Raw genomic sequence first — 18,948 nt, 5'->3', positions numbered from 1 at the left:
CCCTAAAAACCCTCCAATCTGATTGGTTGCTGTGGGTTACTTTCCCTGCACATTCTTCTTGCCATTTGTATGGTTTATGGAATAATTCTGAAAGTGCATGAATTTAAATCTGATCGGCAGGAGAGACTGGCGCATGGGCTGACCAGTTTGTTGGTTGCTATGGCGATGTTACTTCATCTAAGAAAACGCTGCAGGAGTTCTACCAAGTTCCGGAGGACAAAAGGAAGGGGCACAGATTAATCACAAATACATGAAACTAATATTTATATGCCATGGACAGTACTTAAGCTGCTTAGTAGAACTGGATAACAATGAGACTACAAATGATGCCAATCATCTTGTACAATCTTTCAAGTATAGCTAAAACTGAAAAGAAACCATAAATGTGTGTGCCCACAAACAGTGACAGCGACTGGATGAACGGTTAAGATTTATTGGTCTCTAGGAAGACTGTAGAGCTGGCCACAGATAATGTTCTTTTTGTAAGCAATTTTCTTTTTTCTGCAACATTCAACCTAAACTTCGCAGGTTCACTAAAAAGACTGAGACTGGACACAGGAATACTAGAAAAACTTTGTGAATTGTACAATGATTGTGTAAGTTCAATGAAAAAAAAAAACCTCAATGTACTATCAGATTTTACCACTGGGAATGATAAATTTCTAAAGACCTTCAAATTGTCTTTTTTTTTTTAACCCCTTAAGCCCCGGAAGGTTTATCCCCCTTCATGACCAGGCCATTTTTTGCGATATGGCACTGCGTTACTTTAACTGACAATTGCCCTAACGCGCGACGCTGTACCCAAATAAAATTTATGTCCCTTTTTTTTCCACAAATCAAGCTTTCTTTTGGTGATATATGATCTCCTCTGCAGGTTTTTATTTTTTGGTGCTATAAACAATAAAAGACCGACAATTTTGAAAAAAATAAATAAATCCCAATAAGTGTATGTTGATTGGTTGCACACAAGTTAGTGTCTACAAACTATGGGATATTTTTATGGAATTTTTATTAATTTATTTTTACTAGTAATGGTGGCGATCAGCGACTTTTAGCAGTACTGCGATGGACAAATTGGACACCTGACACTTAAAGACGCATTTTTGGTGACCAGTGACACTAATACAGTGATCAGTTCTAAAATGCACTCTCACTGTATTAATGACACTGGCAGGGAAGACGTTACTATCAGGGGCGATCAAAGGGTTAGGTGTGCTCCTAGGGAGTGCTTCCTGTGTGGGGGGTGGCTTAACTGGAGGAAGACAGAGATCCGTGTTTCTGCAGAAACACAAGATCTCCATCTTCCTTTCTGACAGAACAGCAGTCTGCCTTGTTTACATAAACAGACCGCCTTTCTGCCTTTCCTGTGAACGATCGAAGGGTACCGGCTGACATCGCATCCACCGGACCCGCTGATTGGCTCCTGCTGTGGCTAATCACTGCGGGAGCGGGTCACTGGCGGTTTTGCATGCGCATTCCAGACCCTGTGCACTAAATCACATACAGGTACGTGATTTCTAGCAGGAGAGCCGCCCTGCCCCAGTATATCTGCATGGGGCGGTCCAGAAGTGGTTAAATTAAACTAAGGAGAAATTTAACAACACTTACTGATTAGAGTAAGGGCTCTTTCACACTTTTAAATTTTAAAGCAGCCTAAGGCCCCTTTCACATATATACGGACCATTCGTCCGTTTTTCATACATTGACGGATGGAAAATGGACATCAATGCATTCCTATGGAAAAACGGATGATCATCCATTTAAATATCCCTTTTGATCCGTTTCCGTCAACATCCTTTCTTTTTGAATGGATGAAAGCCCTTTTTTTCATCCATTAAAAAAACGCATCGGACGACAAACGGATGACAACGAATGAAAAATAGGTGAACAACAGGGTAAACACAGGTGAAAAACAGATGTGAAACGGACGTGGACTGATGACAAAAAGTAACTGACCTGATGAAATGAATGGTCCATAGGTGTGAAAGGGGCCTTATAGTGCATTAACGCACCTATAGCCTTAATGAGCATTTAGGGTGTGTTGTACAGGCATTCATGTTGCGTCAGGCAACACCTTTTTGAAACAACATAAAATGGGAAATCACTTTTAATGGCTTGCAGCCGCAATGTAAGCGCACAGGTGCGTTTAATGTGCAGTTGTGGTCAATTTTAGAAGTGAATGAAGGCAGCTCCAAGGCCTCAATGCCTGCCATTCTGCAGACAGCATTATTTTTGCCTCGAAGCAACGCGAATGCTGCAGTGTGAACATCTCCATCCACTCACTACTGTAACAATTTTGGGTGGCATTGTTAGGCGTTCGGGAAGCAATAAAAACACGACACAACCACCTATTTTCCACGCCTGTGTGAAAGAGCCCTAAGAGTAGAGGCAGGCAGCAATAAGCATAACATTGAGCCAATCGCCCCCCCCCCCCCCCACCCCCAGCACAACAGAGAGGCATACAGACCTGTGGCTATTGAGCTATGTAGCAGTTAGAGGTATAAAACAATTTTATAGGTGTGCGATTCCCAGAGAAGTTTTCAGTTCGGTTTTAGCCGTCATCCCGAAGTATTTGAAAGGGGAGGTTTTTGGTGCCTCAAGTCAAAGTGTGGGACTTTAAAGGGCTAATACATAGAAGGAGTATCTCTTGAGTATAATAAAATGAGATTTATTCATAAGAACATACAAGGTAGATATGTGTACGTTTTGTTGAGTTACAACAGATATAGTACGTATAGTGTATGGGTTAAAGACCCATAGGTGAGTGTGAAGAAAAGTATGAAAGAAGTGACATAGTGGTAAGGTGACAATAATCTGTAACTCTATTGTCTTCCCTCACATCGTAAAGCGCTGCGCAAACTGCTATATAAATCCTGTATAATAATAATAATCTGCTAGTAGATCGAACACTCCTCTTCCTCCAGACTGACAATGCAAGTCTTGCTAAAGAAGCTGAGGGTAAAGGTGATGGACTGGCCAAGCATGTCACCAAAACTAAACCATATTGAGCATCTGTGGGGCATCCTCAAAGAAGATGGAGGAGTGCAAGGTCTCTAACATCCACCAGCTCTGTGATGTTGTCATAGAGGATTGGAAGATGACTCCGGTGGCAACCTGTGAAGCTCTGGTGAACTCCATGCCCAAGAGGGTTAAGGCAGTGCTGGAAAATAATGGTGGCCACACAAAATATTGACACTTTGGGCCCAATTTGAACATTTTCACTTAGGGGTGTACTCACTTTTGTTTCCAGCGGTTTAGACATTAATGGCTGTGTGTTGAGTTATTTTGAGGGGACAGCAAGTTTACACTGTTATACAAGCTGTACACTCACTACTTTACATTGTAGCAAAGTCTCATTTCTTCAGTGTTGTCACATGAAAAGATAGAATAAAATATTTACAAAAATGTGAGGGGTGTACTCACTTTTGTAAGATACTGTATATTTAACCCTTTCACTGCCAGGCCCGGCACTCCACTTTTAAACCCTGATAGCCAGAATAATTTTTATCTTTTATTTTTCCCCTTACAGCTTTCAGAGTTTATATATTTCTTACAGCTTTCAGAGTTTATATGTTTCATATATTTTCTGAAAGCATATGACCAGTAGAATAAAAAGAAGGTGCTACTGATTTTTTTAGGCCACACAAATAGCTGCGCAAATGTTTATCGAATCGCTATTTTCACAAAAAACATACAAAAAAAAAGTTAAATTAAATAAATACCAAAACCCTTATTTGCACACAAACCACAACAGATCACTGTGCATCCTTGTACAGCCAGTCCTGTTCATGTCAACTGGGACGCAGCAGCTGCAAGGGCAGATCTGACATTCGTGCGGGTGTAGGCGCATGGCCCCAAATGCAGACATTGCAATTTCAGGGACATACACCCACATGGATGTCAAGTTGTGAGCAGTGGCTGTGTTGATGCATTGATATGGATGGGACTGTCTGCACAGGAAAGCTTGGAACACCTGTGTCCCAATTGATATGGATAAGATTGCCTGCACAAAGGAATGCATGGAACACATGTGAATTCCTGTGCAGCCGCTGTGCCCTAAATTACATCATTAGGGCTGCCTGCATGGGGATGCACTGAATACCTGTGCATTCCTGTGAAACTAAACATAGCCTCGCTGTATTATGCCCCGTGTGAACAAGGCCTTGTTTAGACTTGCGGTTGGGGGCAGCAAAAACGTGTGGTTGAGCTACGTTTGGCAGTGGACACTACAAATTAGTGTCAACGGGGAAGCGCCCCCCGCAATCTAGTGCAATACATGCTATTGGAGAGACGTCAGGGGTCTAACCAAACCTCTAAAGTCTCGTTTTTGAAACGGAGAAAGGGACTGAAAACTTGAAGTTCTTTTCTCTGTAGCCTGAGCTGCACTGTAGATGAATGGATACGAGTCTGTATAGACTCCTATTCATTCATAAAGAGAAACAGTTTCATTCACAAACTGACTGACAGTCAGTGTTGAAAGAATACATCGCTGATTGTATTCCTTCAGGAAAGGAAGGGGGCTGGTAAGCTCACTCATACAGAGGCCCTGCAAGTAACAGAAAGGCATGAGATACGAGTAAGGTGAAGTGTGGGGTACTGCATGTAACAGAGGTGTGTTAACAGACATGAATGAATGAAAATTATAAGCACTTGTGTGTAATAGAGGCACTAGGCACAGCTTGAGAAAAAGAAGCATAACAGAAGTGCAGTATTATAACTTAATAAAGAGAGGTGAGGCACTACATGAAAATACAAGAGGCGTGAGGCACGGGGTGTGATGGAGTAATAAAGCATAGCGAGTAAAAAAAGGTGAGAGGCAATGTAAGTAGTAGAAGCATTATACTGCAGTGCGAAGCATGACAAGGCTCTGTGTGTAACAGAGATGGTGCAAAATTGAGAGGTGGCACATCGAAGCAGTACATGGCACTGCATGTGATACAGGGGCAGGGCTGGCCTTAGGTGTTCAGGCGCCCTGTGCGAGCTAATGCTGTGCCCCCCCCCCCGCGTGCATTTTCTTGCACCTTTTTTGCACTTTGTTTTACTTTTCTTTTTATGATCACTAATAACTTAGCCCCCCTTACATCAGAGACCCCCACACAAAGCCCCCCTTAATTTAGACCCCCCCCCACACAGCCCCCCTTACATCAGAGACCCCCCCTCACATCAGAGACCCCCCACACAGTGCCCCCCTCACATCAGATACCCCCACACAAAGCCCCCCTCACATCAGATACCCTCCACACAAAGCCCCCCTCACATCAGAGACCCCCACACAGAGCCCCCCTCACATCAGAGACCCCCCCCACACAAAGCCCCCCTCACATCAGAGACCCCACACACAGAGCCCCCCTCACATCAGAGACCCCCCACACACACACAAAGCCCCCCTATCAGAGACCCCCTACACACACACAAAGCCCCCCCTTACAGAGACCCCCTCACACAAAGCACCCCCTTACATCAGAGACCCCCCACACAAAGCCCCCCTGCCCCACACACACAGAGCTCCCCTTACATCAGAGCCCCCCCCCCACATCAGAGAGCCTCCCTTACATCACAGACCCCCCTACACAAAGCCCCCTTACATCAGAGAGCCCCCCACACAAAGCCCCCCTTACAGAGACCCCCCCACACAGAGCCCCCCTTACATCACAGACCCCCACACAAAGCCCCCTTACATCAGAGCCCCCCCCCACACACAGAGCCCCCCTTACATCACAGACCCCCACACAAAGCCCCCTTCACATCAGAGACCCCCCCTTACATTTTTTGAAGGAGAACTCACTTACCTCACGCTGTCTGCAGCTTTTTTTTTTCTTTAAACTTCCCGCCCATGCATCCCCGGGGAGTGTGGGCGGGGCGGGAGGGGGAGGAGAAGGGGCAGGAGGAGGAGGAGCTGACGATCTCTCCTCTGACGTCCCTGCAGGGAGGAGGGATCTGTCAGCGTGGATCGGAGGCTGAGCTGTGTGTGATACACAGCTCAGACTGCAGCAGTAGGAGACTGAGGCACAGCCGCACAGCGGGAGGTAAGCAGCGGCCGCGGCCTGTGTTAACCCTGTCCAGGCAGCGGTCGCCGCTTACCTCCCGCTGTGCGGCCTGATCTTCTGCGACTGCGAGCTGTGATGGCCGCACGGCGCCCCTGTTGCCCATGGTGCCCTGTGCGGCCGCACAGCTTGCACACCCCAAAGGCCGGCCCTGTACAGGGGTAGTATAAGATACTGTATTTGAATCACTATTAACTGTTAACTTTTTTAAACCAAAATGTTCAATCTTTTGTTTGTTTAGAAAATAAAAACCCAGCGGAGCTTTAATACCACCAAAAGAAAGCTCTATCAGTCCAAAAATAAAAATGCTGAAACAATTGATATGGGAACAGTGTTGCGTGAAAATTGTCATTCAAAGTGCGACGGCACTGAAAGCTGAAAACTGGCCTGGGCAGGAAGGGTGTAAAAATGCCCAGTATTGAAGTGGTTAATTTGGCACCTCCTCATTTACTTTATTACAGCAACACATTTCTGTGGTGGCTATGGCTGTGCAATAATCCACCCCTTTCTGCTCTCTTCTCATCTCCCTATTGTTTGCACAATGTGAAGGCAACTATTCAGACTTATAGGAGATGAAAAAAGCAGGAAGACGCAGGTCATAATGAGACCATGAGAACCGAGATCCCTGTTTATGGCAATAGGACACCCTCAATTTTCAAGGTACCAAGAAACTTTGTGAACAAAAGCCACCATGATGCACCTATGTTAAAGTCCCATCACTGGACCATTATCAGTAAGAAGGCCACAGGTTCACTTTAAGTGCTATATAATATTTTTGAAAGTCAAACAGGAAAAAAAAAATAAAAAAAAAATCAGTGCAGCAGAGAACGGTTTTTTTCCAGCATTTCATTATCCGCCCTCAGAGAAATCAGTCTGCTCTATATCTCAAGGCCAGAAAGGTTGCAGCTGTTTGCATGGAAGATTGGATGTTAATGGACTCCACTTCGGCGAGTTATAAATATATTGGGAAAGAATAAAGCTTGAAGTTCATGTCTAGGACAGTGAAGGTTGTCAAATATAATTAGGAGTTTCAAAAACCGTATCAGATGTCTAAAAAAAGTTTTATAACTGATTTTGACAGTTTGCAAAATAGAAAGTCCTGATCCCACAGGAAAGCGGGATGGCTTTCTGCACACTGCTCAGGAGAAAAAAACTCACAACCTTCCAAATAAGGCTTAAAGTGGAACTCCAGACAATATTTTGTTTCCCCCACTAGAGAATTGCCCACTATTAACCACCATGACTTGACCAGGAATTCAACAAAAATCTCTCCAACAGGGGGCACAACAATAACAGAAGTGCTTTTACCCTTTCCCATGTTTGTAAAAAACTTTTTTTTTTTCTTATTGCTGTCTGCATAAAGGAGGATATAGAAATCAGAAAAAAAAAAAAAAAAAGTATAAAAACCACCACAGAAAGAAATATCCCAGTATGTCGGGTTGCACCAATGCGGATACCAAGTATTTTCATGAGCACTCAAACTCTTTGATACCTGATACCTTTGCGGTGCAATTTGAGCCCATACAAAATGAATGGGTTTGAATCGCACTGCAAAGAATTGCATGCGATTTGTACAGGCCATTGGCTCCTGCTGCTGTCAATCAAATGCAGAATGGAGGAAGTGGGAGCGGAGCTAAGTTCCTCCATGTGTGTCTATGGAGCGCGGCTCCATAGATACACAGCTCAGGAATGAGCACACCATGTGCCCCCTATAGCAAACAGCTTGATATAGGGACACACAAAGAAGAAAAGGAGCTAACATAACTGACAGGGGACCTGAGTAGAGGAGGATCGAAGACGCTCTGTGCAAAACCATTGCACAGAGCAGGGGAGTATAACATGTTATTTAAATTTAAATAAAAAAAAAAAAAAAAAAACACTAGACTTTAGCAACACTTTAATGCAGGGCTTAACAAAATCCAGGCGCCAGGTTACAATGGCGACTGGAAATCACACCCTGGGGCCCTGGTTAAACCGCATCAGTGGTTGGGATCCTCCCATGTGGCCCACTCGCAGGTGTGTGGACTAGCGTTGGACTGGCCGATAATTGAGGCCGTGGCTTTGTGGCCTGCTGGAGCGGCACACACGCCTCTATGTGCAAACTGGCGCCTTCTGGTGGACGGTGCTGTGATGAGTGCGGCTTGCTCTCACTGCCCACCCACCTCCAATATCATCTTCCCAGGCTGACAGCTGGGCTTGATCAGTCGCCCTTTTCTTACTGTCGCTGCGAAGACTGGGAGTGCCATCTATCAGTGCCACCTCATCAGTGCTCATCAGGTCCACCGTATCAGTGCCACCTCACCTGTGCCCATCAGTGCCCATAAGTGCCACCTATCACTGCTTATCAGTGCAGCATCCTGTGCATCGCCTATCAGTGCAGCCTAATCAGTGCCGCCTGTCAGTGCAGCCTTATCAGTGTCACCTGCCAGTGCCACCTTTTTTTTCCAATTTTCAGTCTTTTTTTTCACTTGGCACCAGGGGTGAGCAATTGTCAATGCCTGACGCCCCGGACATGCAGTTCTGGGCACTGGGCAGCGGATTTTAAAAACTGGCTCCAAGATTCTAAGGAAAATTTGCTAAGCCCTGCTTTATCTATTATCCAAATGATGGTCTCATTTTTTTACTCAATGCCATGGCAATTATTTAAAATCAACAGTACATATTTAATTTGCCCGTTTATATAGAGTGGACAATTTTCTGCAGCACTCCAAGGAGAGCCTTTCACATCAGTCCCATCCCCTGAAGTAGCCTACAGTCATCAGCACATACACATGCATGCATACAGTACAGCATTGATCAGTGTGGACTCATCACTAGACTAGAAACCAGCCTGCAAGTAGATAATGTACAGTGAACCCATCAGGCCTTACTTCATATTAACTATGATATAGATAATGGAACCTGGAGTGGATGGAGGGAGAAGGGAAAACCACTAGGAAGTCATATCCAGTGCAGTGCCCAGGGCAAGAAAGTGAAAGGGTTGCATGTATTACATTATTAAATACTGGAGTCATGGTCCTGACTATACAGTATGGAAGGGGTGCTTACAAAACAAGTCTGGCTTGACTGAGTAACATATTTGGCAGGTAATAGGTTCATATATGCATTTCAATTTTTTATTTAGAGGTTTGCTTTGAATTTCTCTTTAAGCAGTTGATGGATTAAAAGGACCACGCAGCATAAACTACAACTTGGTTTATGTAAAAAAGTATTTCAAGGAAGCTGAGGAAATATGGAGGTTGGCAGTCTTTACCACTCGGTCTAAAAATGCTCTTTACCTTTGCGGTCATGCTGATCCAGTGATTTCAGGACTTTCAAGGTCACCAACCATAAAGATGGTATGCAAAGTAGGAGTTCTGACTTCACCCTGTCCTTCCTTTACTGCATGCCTTCCCAGGTCATTGGATGACAAGGTACAGGCAGTCCCCGAGTTACAAACATCCAACTTACAAACGACTCCTACTTACAAACAGAAGGAGACATCAGGAAGGGAGAGGGAATCTACCCCTAGGAAGGGAAATTCACTCCTGTAAGAGTCATCATGGGAAAAACGAGTCTCTACTGAAGCTTTATCACCAATCCTTGTTTCTACAACAACCCAAAATTTAAATATTCTGAATAGGGGCACAGATAGCAAACGAAACGTTACAGGGGTGTTAACCCTTCCATATACTATCCAAAAGACCTAAAAACAATTGTTTGGTAGGAACTACACTTAAAAAATGTACCGGTTTCAACTTGCATACAAATTCAACTTAAAGCAGAACTTTACCCATAACAACTTGATAAAAAATAATGTTCTTTAGGAAGGAACATACATTCTACCTTAACCACTTGCCGGCCGCCAGCAGTACATATACTGCGTCAAGTCGTCTCTGCCCCGTAAAAACGACAGCCAGTGGGGGCGCGTGTACGTGCCGATTGGCTACAGGGAGAGCCAATCAGCGGTTCCGGCAGTCGCGATTGCGGCCATGACCAACAGAGGGGCGGGTGCTGTGTCCGTCAGTGAACCTCAGAGAAAAGGATTTTTACGGTAAGACAAAAATCCAGTTCTCTCTTTCATTTACTGACACAGCTCCATATCTTCAGACCATTGGGATGTCCCAAAGCAGTGTCAACATGAGGGGTGGGAAAAAACAGCAATACGCAGAATTCCCAACAAGGCTAAACATAGCCATCCAGGTAAAAACAGAAGCTTAACTAACAACTGGAGCTCACCACCAGGGAAAAATTTCACCTTCAAGAAGCGGAATGTGTGTACAGACGACCACTTAGCCGCCCTGATGATGGAAGGCCAAGGAGGCACTAAGCACCCTCGTAGAATACGCTTTAACAGGAAAAGGAGGAACCTGACTCTTAATGGAATTTGCCTGCACCACCATCTGCCTGATCCACTTACGAGGTCCATCCGTAAGAACAAACAAAACAATCAGATTTTCGAATCGGTTCAGTCACTGCCAGGTACACCCGAATCGCACCTACTACATCTAAAGAATATAATTAAATTTCTTTAGGATGTTTTGGCCTAGGACATAGGGACAGTAACACAATATCCTCATTCAAATGAAACCCCGAGACAAACTTAGGAAGGAACGCCTGACAGGGCCGCAACACCACTTTGTTCCTATGAATCACCAGGTAAGGTGACTGACAGGACAACGCAGCCAACTCCGACACCCGACGTGCGGAAGTAATAGCTACTAAGAAAGCCACCTTCTGCGACAGAGTGAGCAGAGGAAGTTCTCAAAGGAGGGCTTTTGAAGCATCGACAGTACCAAATTACACGGAGGCACCAGGGATCGCACCAGAGGAGCCAGATGGCAAACTCCCTGCACAAAAGTGTGAACCCAGGACCTCGCCGCCAACGGCCCTTGGAATAATTTAGCTAGGGCGGAAATCTGGCCCTTGATGGTGCCCAGAGCCAAACGTTGATCTACATCTAATTGTAAAAACTCCAGCAGGCGAGACACAGAAAAGGAGTGGGGAGAAAACCCCCGAGACTCACACCAAGTAATGTACGCCTTCCAAACTCTATGATAAACCTTCCTAGAAGTAGATTTCCTAGCTTTTAACATTGTAGGAATCACCGACTCAGACAGCCCTCTGTCCTCTAGCACCTGGCTTTCAAAAGCCAGGCTGTTAAAGCCAGTGACCATAAAGCAGGATGGAAGATTGGTCCCTGAGACAGAAGATCCTCCCTGAGAGGAAGCTTCCAAGGGACGTCTGCTACCAGCCTTACCAGACCTGCGCACCCCCGAGGAGCTGAGGTGAGACCAAAAAATAACGCCCCGAATTGATAGTGCTCCTCACCCACGGCAAAACTAAGAAAATGCTGATGTTTGACATACAGTGGGGATCGAAAGTTTGGGCACCCCAGGTAAAAATTTGTATATATGTGCATAAAGAAACCAAGGAAAGATGGAAAAATCTCCAAAAGGCATCAAATTACAGATTAGACATTCTTATAATATGTCAACAAAAGTTAGATTTTATTTCCATCATTGACACTTTCAAAAGTACAGAAAACAAACAAATGGCGTCTGCAAAAGTTTAGGAACCCTGCAGAATTCATAGCATGCACTGCCCCCTTTGCAAGACTGAGACCTGCCAGTGTCATGGATTGTTCTCAATCATCGTCTGGGAAGACCAGGTGATGTCAATCTCAAAGGTTTTAAATGCCCAGACTCATCTGACCTTGCCCCAACAATCAGCACCATGGGATCTTCTAAGCAGTTTTCTAGAAAACAAAAACTGAAAATAGTTGACGCTCACAAAGATGGAGAAGGCTATAAGAAGATAGCAAAGCATTTTCAGATGTCAATATCCTCTGTTCGGAATGTAATTAAGAAATGGCAGTCATCAGGAACAGTGGAAGTTAAAGCAAGATCTGGAAGACCAAGAAAAATATCAGACAGAACAGCTCGCAGGATTGTGAGAAAAACAATTCAAAACCCACGTTTGACTGCACGATTCCTCCAGAAAGATCTGGCAGACACTGGAGTAGTGGTACACTATTCCACTATAAAGAGATACATATATGGTCTTCATGGAAGAGTCATTAGAAGAAAACCTCTATGTCCTCACCACAAAAATCAGCGTTTGAACTTTGCAAATGAACATATAGACAAGCCTGATGCATTTTGGAAACAAGTTCTGTTGACCGATGAGGTTAAAATTGAACTTTTTGGCCGGAATGAGCAAAGGTACGTTTGGAGAAGAAGGGGCACAGAATTTAGTGAAAAGAACCTCTGTCCAACTGTTAAGCATGGGGGTGGATCAATCATGCTTTGGGGTTGTATTGCAGCCAGTGGCACAGGGAACATCTCACGAGTAGAAGGAAAAATTGATTCAATAAAATTCCAGCAAATTTTGGATGGTAAATTGATGCCATCTATGAAAAAGCTGAAGTTAAAGAGAGGATGGCTTCTACAAATGGATAATGATCCTAAACACACCTCGAAATCCACGGGGGATTACATCAAGAGGCGTAAACTGAAGGTTTTGCCATGGCCTTCACAATCTCCTGACCTCAACATGATGGAAATAAAATCTAACCTTTGTTGACATATTATAAGAATGTCTAATCTGTAATTTGATGCCTTTTGGAGATTTTTCCATCTTTCCTTGGCTTCTTTATGCACATTAATACAAATTTTTACCTGGGGTGCCCAAACTTTCGATCCCCACTGTATATTGGAATATGAAGGCAAGCATCCTTGAGATCAATAGAAGCCAGAAAATCTCCTTGATGAAGAAAAGCTACTACCGTGTGTGGATGGACTCCATCCAAAATTTCTGAACCCAAACAAAGTGGTTCAGAGCCTTGAGATCCAAGACCGGATGAACCTTGCCTTCCTTCCTGGGAACTGTAAACAGGTTTAAATAAAGACTGTGAAACCGTTCCAACTCTGGAACCGGCACAATAACTCCTTGTGCTAACAGGCCCTGCACTGCTCCGTAGAAGCCCTGTAGCTGCTTGTGAGACAGGCATAAGTTGGAAGGAAAGAACCTTGCCGGAGGCAAGGACCAAAACTCGATCTTGTAAATGAAGTCCTATAGCAGGAAGTGATGGTATACCCTCTGGGACTGCCCCAGGGGCGTAACCAAAAAGGTTTCTGCCTAGTCCTACTCCTAAAGAGAGAGCAGCATAAAGCCCAATGGTCTGAAGAAATGGAGCTGTGTCCGTCAGTCAACGAAAGAGAAAAAATATTTTCTACAACACATCCATTTAGGGCAAAGTGACAGTATCTCCTGATAGCTCACCTCCCCAGCAAGGTATGCTCAGTGGTCCATGTTCCTTCACTGCTTTACCCCTACAGGTATCTACCCTGAGTAAGCAAAATGTCACTGCCTCAGCCACAGAGTTCAGATTTCAGGACTGGTGATTGGCTACTTGAGCTGAAACAAGGTCACATAGGGGAGGTCATATGCTCTCCCATACCCCAAATCCTCACTCTAAAGAGCAACATAGTATGGGCTCTAACGGAGTGAGTATACCTTGCTGGGGCATGGGCTATCACAGCGCACAGAAACTTTAAAATAATGCTTTATCCTTCTATCATTACTTACTTAGTTGCCGACTTGGAAAAAGCATATACATATCAAGGTTTAGGATATCTGATATATAGTGAAGTAAATGACGAGGATAAAGCATACACCTTCAAAATCCAAGACATCAATGATAACTTCCAATAGTTTTATAATGACGGGTATCTTTTATAATCTACTTGATGGAAACATGCTAAGGAAGTTACAGCCAAACTTAAACCCCAGCAATTCCATATTCATGATATGTGTCTGCTGTACCATGTACTTTTATGAAAAAAGTATCCTGTTCTCTATTTTTGCTTCCTTTGTTTGAAATCCCTGGTGTTCCTGCCATTTCCTCTGCATTCCTGTTAAAAGCTGACCACACTAAGCAGGATAGTTCACCGTGGTAAGTTCCCTAGCTGTGCTGCGAACTCAGGCTGCTCTCCTCCAATAACAAGACCTGTCCTGACACGCCCCCCCCTCCCCCGCACAGCCTTTTACTGGGAAGATCAGTGTGCGGTTTCTTTTCTGACCCCCAGCTCTTATGCAGCAGAGAATAGAGGGAATGCAATCCCCTTTATAAAAGGGAAAACAAGGTATCTAAAATGTTTTTTTTTTTTTTTTTTAGAGCTATACACAAATGTTTACCTTTCATTTCAATTCGAAACTGAATGGGTTGTTTTACAAGGTGATCGTTTACAATCACTTTACTTTTAAGAAAACTCTATGGAAGCTATGCTTACTTCCTTCAGAAAATGCTAGATGTCTGGCTATCTGTTGGGTCAGTACTTGCTTAATCATGTTTGCAGATATTGAAGTAGGAGGAGAATTGGTCAGCATACTTTTTACAATGCCTCAAAACTAGACTGGGCCTGCTACAGAGATTTGTCTTAAAGATTTGTCTTTAAAAAAAAAAAAAAAGTCAATTGAATGGGAATTAAGCACTTAATTAGGAAGTAGATAATGATGTGACTACAAGAGTAGAAAGAACAAAAACAAACCAGACATGTAATATATGTGGCTTAACAGCCCATTGCCTGCGACAACATTAACTCCCACAAAGCATATGTTGATATAAATGGAGCATATGGTCAGCCATACGATCTTAGTTCTGAGTTTTCATCTCCATGTTGCTGTCTCAACACTAAGACAAAACATTAATTTGTCTTCATCTCGCCTCAAAATTCATGGCCCTGAAAGTCGGAGACTCCAAAAAAAAACACAGACCCACCTGTTCTCCATGCACAGCGCATCCACATCGATGATCCTTTTTTCATGACCACCTAGAACATGGTTAAGTTCTTGGTTCAACCTGTCCGTTTTATCCTGGAAGAACGAGCGTTCCTGCTTCACATCTTGGAGCTCGTCCAGTGCGGCTCTGAGGTCGTGTTCCAGAGCTTCTATCTAGAAAAGGAATCCTGATTAGGCAGGCCAGAATTCAATAGAAGCAAGTGCAAAATCGTATAGAATAAATGGGGCTGCTTTATTTTTACTGAAGGATGGAGGTACTGAACTGAAAAGAACAAAATGGAACATAATTAGTTTATGCATCAAATACAGTAGATGCAATCTGCCTAGATCTAGCAAAGGACTGAGAAAAAATCTCATCATCGCAAATGCAAAGAATTAATGAAAGCAGAATACAACAAGATACAGAACAACCATGATTGCCATTCAGCTTCAGTTCTTTAAAGTGTAACTCTAGGCAAACCTTAGTTCCACAAAGGGTTAAAACACCTATAAAGGTTTATATTGTGGTCTGTTCCCTTGCTCGGGAGAATTAGCTCTCTATATTTGTCCTGGTAACCAATGTCTACAGGACTGAAAACAATAGGATTTTTCAAATGTTACAGTTACCAGAACAGAGGTTAAGGAGGAATCTACCAATAGGAACACTTTTTTCTGTTTCATGTTATGAGAAAGTTCCTCAATGGCACACAGCAGCACTGTTCCAGAATCATGTAAATTTCAATGTGCAATTCAAATCAAAAATGTTTTAGAGCGGAGAAAACCCTTAGCTTTGCTCCTGTTGGAGAGAGGAAATGGTCACCCAACTAGGAAGTAAGGAGGACACAGACAACAAAAAAAGAACTAATATTCAGATTAAATGCCCTGTATATGCTGAGTAATGTGTTGCAGTAGCATTAGCTACATACAGTTAGCGGCGCCGTATTTCAGGAGCAGTACAGACAAGGTGAAAATTCTGACATCTGCCTACCTCTCCACCTTGGCCAATCAGAGAATGTCTTTCATATATTGATAAAATACAAGGCTTCTCCTGAATGGTGGAGAAGCACTCAGGCTGACTCTCTTTAATTCCGGCAACAGAAGGGAAGTCGCCTGTACTGCTGCAGGTACACAGCACTGCTTAGTAGCTAATGCTAATACAGTGCAGTAGGTCCCACATTGCAGCTGCATTGTTTAGTAATAGAAATAATTTGTTTGAACCAGCTTGGCTAAAGCTAACTTTTTAAAGTTAATTGAAATTCTACTTTAGAATAAGTCTGGACTAGCCTATGTAGCCATAGGCACTGTGGAGTAATTAATCTTCAAAATTTTCACCAGAAGCACTGACATTTTTTTTCAGCAGCTCAGCTAACTCTTCTACCCATTCTAGTGCATCTGTTTTATATTCACATTGAAGATGAGATCACTGGAAAGCTGCTAAATTACTTGGGGGAGGAGGTGGGAGAAGGGTGAGCTGAGCTGCAGAGAGAGAAGGAATTTAGAGCTTCTGTTCTAGACTTTGAGGATGAATACAAATGTCCATAGCCAGGCCACATGCTCAATGTAGAAGTACACACTGACAGGCATTCGTATCAAACTTTCAAGATGCACTAAAAAACATTCACAATTAAAAGAGGGGAAAACAACATTACTTGCTCTCTGGTCTTCTCCAGCTGCAGAACAAGATCTTCTCGTTCATGAGGTGCAAAATGACGAACGCCAACTTCATCGTCCCCCACTCTCTGTTTGGCAATTGTCATTCTCAGCAGCTAAACCAAACACACATAAAATCCTGAATTATTACTATAAACACAGAATACGAAGTACTAAACTATAAAATTAATCTAAATGAATTTAAAGCCTCAGATTACTTAAAATTATTTCACCTGATTTATAAATAATAAATGCTGCTGCTGTACAGAAGGCACCAAAAGGTGACTAATCATAGCTTCATACTCATATGGCATATGGTTTTTAAAGGGGCTCACTGGTTGACTATAAAGTGTACAGTGAAGATATAGTGACTTGGTTTATTCATATGTTGTGTACACCATACACATTCACTTTTGCTCTTTCACATAACATGGCTATCATCTAGTCTCCCACGTTACAGTTGGTTGGATATACAGTATGGGCACTCTGCATGTTTTCGAAATAACTAATGTTTGACAGATAGGAAAGCACTTATTGGTCAAGTTGGATTTTCCCAGCTAATTGCCATTGTTTTTCTCTAAAATACTCCAAAATCCCATGTCCTCTAAACGTAATCTCCTTAGGCCCGGTTCACATTTATGTGCACACACATTACATGTAGAGCAGCCCACTCATTTCAATAGGCTGCCCTACCCACGATAAATGTGGTGAAAAAACTTCCTGAGCCTTTCGTAAAACTGTGCGCATGCTGCTGCGGTACCTTGGGGTTTGGTGCACGCAAAACCTCGTCATGTTTGCAGATGGGTCTGCTAAAGTGAAGCGCGATTCTGTGTGTTAGGAAAGCATGCAATGTTGCGTGTATTTCTGGCATGCAGTAGTGTGAACCTACCCTTAGACATGAACATATGTGCATTGGAAGTAGAGGAGTGTATGTTAACGTAAGTTCAGCCACCAAAAAAAAAAATTGCCAATGACACGTTCTGTGGCTGCTGCAGAACACTACCTCAGGACATGCAGTGGTGTGAACTCCGATAAAGTAGCCTGTACCAGCACTGGCAAACATTACTAGCAGCTTCTGAACAGAAACGAATATCTGCTCTCATAGATGTTCTGCAGGCAATGATGGAGGTTTGAGCGATGCTAAGAAAAAGGAATTGACAGAAGGTAATCTTTACAGCTACCAAATATTAGACAACTGGAAAGGGCCTATTCAAGGTGGAGGTTCCTGAGAAAGGGGGTTTCTACACCACCAAAAAGTATCTGCTCCTCTGTTTTCACAAAGGTCTGGCTCTGCTCTCTTTTTCATAATTCTATCCTGAGTACTGTTACATAGTTACATAGTTAGTGAGGTTGAAAAAAGACAACAGTCCATCCAGTTCAACCTATGATGCGTGTGTGTGTTTGCTTTTAACCGTACATTGTATACCCCTGTATGTTGTGGTCTTTAAGGTGTCCATCTAATAGTTTTTTGAAACTATCAATGCTCCCTGCTGATACGACTGCTTGTGGAAGAGAATTCCACATCCTTACCGCTCTTACAGTGAAGAACCCCTTACGCACTTTAAGGTTAAACCGCCTTTCCTCTAGTTTTAGTGAGTGGCCACGTGTCTTATTGTATCTCCTTTCTCTGAATAGTTTGTTCCTTATGCTCGGGTCACCAGTACAGTATTTGTACATTGATATCATATCCCCCCTCAATCGTCTTTTCTCCAGAGAGAAAAGGTTCAGTGCTTGTAGTCTTTCCTCATAGCTGATGTCCTCCATTCCCCTAATTATTTTTGTTGCCCTTCTCTGGACTTTCTCCAGTTCCAGAACATCCTTCCTGAGGACCGGTGCCCAGAACTGGACAGCATACTCCAGATGTGGCCGGACCAGAGTCTTGTAGAGTTGGAGAATAATCTCTTTATTTCTGGAGTATATTCCCTTTTTTATACATCCCAGTATTCTGTTGGCTTTGCTTGCGGCGGCTTGGCATTGCATGCCACTGCCAAGCTTGTTGTCTACCAGTACCCCCAAGTCCTTTTCCATCCTAGACTCACCCAGAGGTTCCCCCCCTAGTGAGTAGCTTGCTTTCTGGTTTCTGGCCCCCAAGTGCATTACTTTACATTTATCAATATTAAACCTCATCTGCCATGTAGTTGCCCACCCCGTTATTTTGTTCAGGTCTGCTTGCAAGGTTTCCACATCCTGCATAGAAGATATTGGCATGCCTAGTTTAGTATCATCTGCAAATACTGAGATTGTACTCGATATCCCCTCCTCTAGATCATTTATGAACAAATTAAACAGGATTGGTCCCAGGACAGAACCCTGGGGGACCCCACTTTCCACACCCGCCCAATCCGAGTACTCCCCATTAATCACCACCCTCTGTACTCTCCCCTGGAGTCAGTTCTCTATCCAGGTACTCACCTTCTGATCCATACCTACCTTCCTTAATTTGTACAGTAATCGTTTGTGGGGAACGATGTCAAAGGCCTTTGCAAAGTCCAGA

The 18,948-nt window shown here is 43.5% G+C and overlaps 1 protein-coding gene across 4 annotated transcripts in view; it reads right to left on the bottom strand.

Annotated features, from left to right (window-relative positions):
* The window catches only part of CCDC149 (coiled-coil domain containing 149), a 157,094-nt gene that overhangs the window by 77,971 nt on the left and 60,175 nt on the right, over nucleotides 1-18,948 (bottom strand). For all 4 annotated transcript variants that reach the window (XM_082267861.1, XM_082267863.1, XM_082267862.1 and 1 more), the window contains exons 5-6: nucleotides 16,454-16,570; nucleotides 14,806-14,978 (exon numbers count right to left, since the gene is read on the bottom strand). In XM_082267861.1, the coding sequence (XP_082123987.1) occupies nucleotides 14,806-14,978; nucleotides 16,454-16,570 (290 nt within the window). The remainder of the gene's footprint in view (nucleotides 1-14,805; nucleotides 14,979-16,453; nucleotides 16,571-18,948) is intronic.

This window comes from Pelophylax lessonae (assembly GCF_965119305.1).
Source record: "Pelophylax lessonae genome assembly, chromosome: 1".
In the NCBI taxonomy this organism is placed as follows: Eukaryota; Metazoa; Chordata; class Amphibia; order Anura; family Ranidae; genus Pelophylax; species Pelophylax lessonae.
The sequence above is the reverse complement of the archived record's forward strand: the minus strand, read 5'-3'. Positions and strand labels throughout refer to the sequence as shown.